General features: G+C 34.1%; 1 protein-coding gene and 1 long non-coding RNA gene across 2 annotated transcripts; one reads left to right on the top strand and one right to left on the bottom strand.

The window, feature by feature from the left end:
• Nucleotides 1-283: 283 nt before the first annotated feature.
• On the bottom strand, nt 284-3,448 carry LOC149560258 (uncharacterized). The gene is made up of 2 exons (XM_089824571.1): nt 3,319-3,448; nt 284-1,650 (listed from the first exon to the last, which is right to left on the bottom strand). Exon 2 carries the CDS (start codon nt 1,394-1,396, stop codon nt 404-406), a length of 993 nt encoding a protein of 330 aa, XP_089680697.1. The 5' UTR covers nt 1,397-1,650; nt 3,319-3,448; the 3' UTR covers nt 284-403.
• Nucleotides 3,449-3,600: 152 nt separating this feature from the next.
• On the top strand, nt 3,601-6,739 carry LOC149560259 (uncharacterized). The gene is made up of 2 exons (XR_016363668.1): nt 3,601-4,449; nt 6,386-6,739. It is a non-coding gene; the product is annotated as an uncharacterized LOC149560259 (long non-coding RNA).
• Nucleotides 6,740-7,091: the final 352 nt, after the last annotated feature.

Genomic DNA, 7,091 nt, shown 5'->3' on the forward strand with positions numbered 1-7,091 from the left:
AAAACACATTGTGCTATACGCTGGTACAAACAGCTGAAGATTCATAAACTTTGCATGAAAAAAATCAATCCATTAAATCAACTTAGACTGGAGAGTGTGAAAAGAGAATAGAATGTAAGAAGTTCGAATGCAAAATATTAACAATGATTACACTGATGCAAATTTTGTATCTTTGGAAATTCTACTTCAAATGAGCTCACAAAGTGCCAACAATGCAACAAATATCAGAGACAATATGTGAATTGCCTTTCATTCACATGATGTCCCTTCACACACACAACACTGCTGTGAATAATTTCACTTTATTGATAATCATTGTAGACCAATCCTGCCTACAGTATTAGTTGCTTCTGGACATACACTAATAGGTTGATTCTGGGTTTTATTATCAAAATGAACTTCTTCAAGCAGCAGGATTCTTGGTAGCTTTTGGACGAGATTCCTTTGATTTAATTTCTTTGGCATTGACAGGATTGTTGGAAAGAGACAAACGAACACCGGGGTCTCTGTGGGGACAAGTGCTGTTATACAGAATGGAATTGTTGGCAGCCTGAACATTGCTATTAACATATGCTTTCACAGGGCTTGCCTTGGAAGAGTGAGGACTTCCTTTTCCTTTTGCATCTTCCTTCTCTTCATTCTTTTCATCCTGACCCACCTTGTGTCCTTTCCCTTGAAAGCTGAAGTTATCACTTCTTCTGGAATCAGGCCCCAATTCCATGGTGGCTCCTCTGTTTTCTCCTGCCAGAGTGATCACACCAACACCCATCTCAGCTTGCCCTTTCTGCTTCTGGTCTGCGTTCAGGAGCTTATGTTGTGCATGGAGCTCGGCGAGCCTGCGAGTCAGACTCGTTATGTCTTCTCTTATGCCTTGTTGAACAGATTTATCTGGTTCAGGGTTTGATGCCTTAACAATTGCCTTAACTTGGTCTGCAGGAACTATGCTCAAATCCTCCTTTTTGTTGCTGTCAGGAGGAGACAAGTTAACTGGCTTAGGAGGAGCAGGAGGAGGGGGCTGTTTGACAGCAGTTGTAGCAGGAGGAGGAGGGGGCTGTTTCACAGCGGCTGTGGAAGGAGGAGGTATAGGTGACTCTCTTTTAGGCTCTGTAGCAGTACCCTTTTGCTGATATTGCTTGGGTTCAGGTTTCGAGAGTTGTCTTGCTGGCTGGCTGGGTTTTGGAGGGTCCTCTTTCTTCACCTCAGGCTTGGGTACTTGTTGCTGAGGTTGAGGTTGAGGCTCGGGCTTCGGAACTTGTTGCTGCTGACTTTGAGGTTGAGGTTGAGGCTCGGGCTGAGATATGGGAATACTAGTCCGAGATGGTTGCCTACCAGTCTGGCTCCTATCTCCAATCCCATAAATTGAATAGGGGTTCCTAAAACCACCTTGGGGATACATGCTTAGCTGATTCTACAATTTCTGTTTGCAGTTTGATTAAGAGTAAACCTCCTCCCAACTCGATGCTGCTTAAGTTTATGACTAAAACAATAGTCCAAGCTTGTTTGGACTCCTGAATGCACTATGTGGAGAAATTATCCAACTTTCTAGGTGGTTGTGGAGCAAAGTACAGGATATAAAGACCTAAGTAGAAGAATTGTCACCTCAAAGAAAATAAACTTTGGTTGTTTGGCCGCAGAAACAACTCTTCAAGCCTGCCAAAAGTGAATACTCAATACATAAGCCTGCGAGGCATCACTTAAGCCTTCATTTAAAATCAAATATTTGAAATAAAAGTTTAAATTTGAAAGTTTGAATTGCAGGGAAAATTGTCCAACCTTGGTAAAGATCAAAACCCAATACCTAAGAAGAAAAATAATCGCTTAAAGCTTCACATAAATGTCAACATTCAATTGCAAAACAAATTAGTGTAATCCTTTAAGTCTAAAATTGCAGAAGAAACCAACCAGCCCTGCTTTAACAGACCAATATTTACTTACAACTACAGGTATTCATCAATATCGTTTAGAATCATAGCTATAATAGAGCTACAGTCAACATGATCAAAAGTATAGTAGTTTCAATACTGAAGCAGTGATGGAAAAGAGGGCTTCAAGCAATAAAGCATTCAGGCATAAAGAGAATAACAAAGAGAAGCTACAATATCATATGCTACAGGACAAAATTATATTCTACTTTTTTGTTTAAAATGTTTTTAAAGAAGCATCATTACAAGAGGAAAAAGAGAAAAGATACCAATATAGCTACATGTTTACAAGAAGCATATGGAAAGGGTGTGCATCATCCAAAATAGACAAAGCCATTCAAAGTTCCAATCTGTAGTGTAGTGCATTTACATGATAACAAGGTTATAGAAGCAAGATTCATGAGGGTGAGTAGTACTATTACTAATGAAAGAGATGATAAACAAGATGGTATTCAAATTCAGACAGTAGCATGAATGGTTGTTCACATGTATTGAATAATGGTTCCTGAAACCACCTTGAGGATACATACTTTACTAATTATACAGTTACTGTTTGCAGTTTTCTTAAGAGAAAGCTTTCTTCGCAATTAATTCTAGTTCCGGTGAAGTTTATGACTACAACAATAGTCCAAGCTTGTTTGGGTTCTTCAATACACTTTGTTGAGAAATTATCTAGCTTTCTAGGTGGTTGTAGAGCAAAGGATATAAAGTAGCCGCACCTAAGTAGAAGAATTATCTCCTCAAGAATATAAATTTTGATTGTTTAGCCACAAGAAAAGCTCTCCAAAACTACCAGCGTTAAAAGCCCAATAGATAAGAAGAGACATTTCCTAACCCTTCATTTAGTGAAGCAATTCTTTTTCTGGGTTCGATTGTATGTGTTTATTTGGCATCAATGTTTTGGATCACATTCTGTGATCCATCATTTAGTGTTGAATATTTATTGTTACAAGAAAAATTGCCCAACGCTGCTAATCAAAACCCCATTAGCTGAGAAGAAAATCAATCACGGAGACTCTGTGATCCATCATTTAGTCTTGAATATTTCAAGAAAATACTTAAATTTGAATGTATCGTCACAAAAAAAATCGTCCAACTCTGCTAATCAAAACCCCATAAGCTGAGAAGAAAATCAATCACAGAGAGCCTCACCCAAATGCCAAAGACACAATTGCAAAACAAATCACACTACTCTTTTATTCAAACTCTGACGTTGCAAGAAATCAATCCAACCTTGATTTAACAGGTCAATATTTAGTTTTACTTTTAACAACCTACTGTGAAAGTTGAAATCCAATGACCAACTGGAGAAGAATTCTTCCTAGCTTATAAATGATAAAACCCCAATTGCAGGGGAAATCACCACAACTTTATAAAAGATATAAAGCAGTCTCACCTATGTGTGTACCCAGTAGCTTCGACGTAGCCTATTTGCTGTAACCCCAAAGCAGCTAACAACTTCAAGGAATTCAATGGTTTAACTTGTGTGCTAACAACTTTAAGGAATTCAATGCTTACTCGATGACATTTGCGTATAGGCTTCAACAATGAGATTTATAGACCATATGGAGAGCCGAGACTATTGTAGTACTATGAATGCAGCTACTAGATGCTTTATTCCCTTTCGCCGACAAGAAAAGCATGCTTTGTATTGCTTTAGAGAACGAGGCACAACATTCATGTATATGAAACCCTAAATGTTATTTTCAGACCCAATTATAGATTCCATGATTTCCAAGTTTGGAATATAGCTGCAGAAGGAGGCGTATACCATGCTGCTGTTCATAAGATGTTGTGAATTGCCTTTAATTGCTTTACAGAATGAGGCACAATATGAATGTATATGAAAACCCAAATGTTATTTTCAAACCCCATTACAGATGCCATGATCTCCAAGTTTGGAATATAGCTGCAGAGCAATACTTATCATCAGGGGTTTTTTATGCTTCCCACTCATAATATTCTGTGAATTGCCGTGTCAATGTCGTGAAGAATCTATCGTATGTTAAACTATGTTATATCTTCCTACCAAGCTTAGAAAAATTTAACCGATGCTGTCGAGAATAGGATTCCAAATCTTTTTCTTTTTTCTTCTCGAATATGACTTCTGTGGAAAAAAGTTAAAGAATACAGCAGAATTTGTTAGCCCATTTCACAAGCTGTTCGTATCAGGTCTAAATCTCAATAGTCTTTTAACGCTCCCACCAAGATAATGAACGGTTGATGTTGAATGGAGGACGACTGTGTGAAAGTTTGAACCTAGAGGGAGTTCATCCTTGTCAATCAGTACATATTCTTCTTACCGAAGAACATTCGGTTAGTCCATCCATGTACTGTAGGGATATTGAACCCTGGACGTATCTCAAGCTTCAGTGATTTGTCATCGTGATCAGAGCCATATAAACTCGCACTTGCCATGGTGGAAAAAAAAACGCTGTGCGCGGTGTCTTCAATATTTTCATTTGAAGTATAACTCTTTTCTATATATAGATGAGAACAGTGCATTTTTTTGGGTACTTATCTTTAGGTATGTTACTCTAGCATTCGATTTACCTTGTTTTTGTAAAAGTCGATACGATACAGAATGTGTTTTTTTTGTTGATTTTTGTATATTCCAAAACGTGTACCTATTTCTAAATAATTGGTCATTGTTAATTTCTATTTCAAAAGACATAAATTGTGATCTAGGTGTATAAAAATTAATCTTTAAGCCCTTTTTCAACTTTATAAAAAGATATATTATGAAAAACAATTATGCTGTGTGAAGAAGCTTTGTAACATATTAATTATTATGCTTATAAAGTTGAAAGAAGGCTTGAAGATTGTTTTATGCACTTAGAAACTTTGGCCTTCTTTCAACTTAATCAAAAGATATATTATGAAAAATAATTATGCGGTGTGAAGAAGCTTTGTAACATATATGTATATCATAACTAATATGTTACAAAGCTTCTTCACATTGTGTGTGTGTGTATATATGCTCTTTTCTGCTATGAAAAACAATTGTGGTGTGAAGAAGCTTTGTAATATTAATTAATATATACATATATATAATATTATTTTCTTTTATATTGTGAAAAACAATTATGAGCAGTGAAAAAGCTTTGTAATATTAATTCTTATACAAGTGTTTACCCAATACCACTTACAAGTATCAAAAGGTGTTCACTAATACCACTTTCTTCTTAATTTGATATCAAACAAAGACATGCATTCTCCACATGTATATTTAGTAGAATTATAGTTGTGATGCTTTTAGAAACACACCACCTTAATATTTACTCAATGGTGGTCATCTCCACTCAAGTACAACTCAAAACTAATAATCATCACCCAAAAGCCAACATATTGCAATAGTTATTTAGCACCATAAGGATATAGCTACTCTCTTTTGTCTCCATTTTTTCGAAGAATTATTTACTTTACACAAATCAATAATACTTGTTTATTTCTAGGATGTATTTAAGTTAATTGATATTTCATTTTGTTAGGTGTAAGTAAATACATTATAGAGGATTTAAGAAGACTTGTAAGAATAAGATTTTTCATATATTTTGGTTTACTTGTAAGTATTGAAAGTTGCATAAGGTGACATGACAATCATACGATAGTATGTTAATCTAATGCATAACCCATAAAGGCTTGAGTTATACATTCTCTTACCAATTTCATGCTTGTGATGCTTTCCCCAACTTATATAGACCTCTGACCATCTTGTTCGAGCATCAACTTGATTTCAAACTCATCACAGAGAATTTTTTTTATACATTCTCATCTAGAAAGTCATCTATGAAGCCTAGGATTTCATAGGAAGCTTACCCTTAAGTTGCAAGTCACCTAGGCAAACTACTCGGTAAAAAACCTTTTTTTTGAAATGGATAGCCCATCATTTTTTGCAATGAGTGATTACATCCAATTTTGACTTATTTTTAGTGCTTACCAAAATGACAGGATACTACTATATTCATTCAATTCAACTTTTCAATTCAATTTGCCAATCAATTCATATAATTTAAAAGATCAAGAGAAATTTCAAATGTTTAATCTTTTTTTAATTTTTCATTATTTTAAAATTACATTTTTCATTCATTTTATTGGATCATATTATTTTTGGTAAGAAGAAAATTTATTTTTCTTCAACAAAATAACATATATTTTCTAACAACTCTATCATGCATTAATGAATGCATTAATTATAACTTTATCTTTTTTCACATTTGTCACAAGTTGATTAGATTTAAAAAATAATAATAATAATCATTTTTGTCTTCTACTTCACATCTTTGGACAAAAAAGAATGTCTAATCAATATTAATTATAACAATCTATTTTTAGATCAGCCATAGATAGTAATACTAATGCATCTATTAGATGCAATAAAAAATTATAAAATATGTTAGTTTCAAGAATTACAATTCAAGAATTACTTTAGGTTCTAAGTTTTTTTTAAAAAATTTTTTTAGACTGCAGGAATCGGTGCAACACGGCTCCCCACGGCTCCCCTTTAAACTGCAGTGCGCCTGGTAAACTTTTTAACGTGACCGGTAGCGCTGGCTCGACATGCCCATCGGTACCATGAGGACGGGGGAGACTAGAACCCGTGACCAACCTCCTGCAACATGGAAGATTTAGCCAACCGAGCTAGGGCCCTCGCCCTTACTTTAGGTTCTAAGTTTTTAATAAAGTATGGACATTTTTATTATTCTTTGAAATGGAAAAAAGCTATTTTACTGAAATCTTATTGGGTTACGCTAAAAATAGTAAGGGAGAAAATTATTTTTTGAAATAAAAAAATGAAGAAAAATTTAAAGCTCTAACTTTTAGTATTGATTGTGCAATTAATATCATTGAAAATAGCATTAAAGATGATGTGACACTACACTTAATCATTTCAAGAATTTAAAATTTTAAGTTCTTGAACGATTTTATTTTATTTTTTGAAAAATAAGAATAGTATTTAATTGAAATCTAATAGAATACTAACTCATACAATTTTGATTTATTTTGTCTTTTAAAAGAATAAAAGCTAATAAAAACTAAATAATGTAACAAATAATTTTAGAAAATAAAAATTCTAATATAACTAAGAATTTTAAATTGGTACGTGCAATTATGTTTATGTATTTAAAATTAAAAATAAATAAAAATAGGTATAAAGATGATAATTAA

The sequence above is a fragment of the Cupressus sempervirens genome, chromosome 4 (genome assembly GCF_028749045.1).
Source record: "Cupressus sempervirens isolate cs-2001-9-10 chromosome 4, ASM2874904v1, whole genome shotgun sequence".
In the NCBI taxonomy this organism is placed as follows: Eukaryota; Viridiplantae; Streptophyta; class Pinopsida; order Cupressales; family Cupressaceae; genus Cupressus; species Cupressus sempervirens.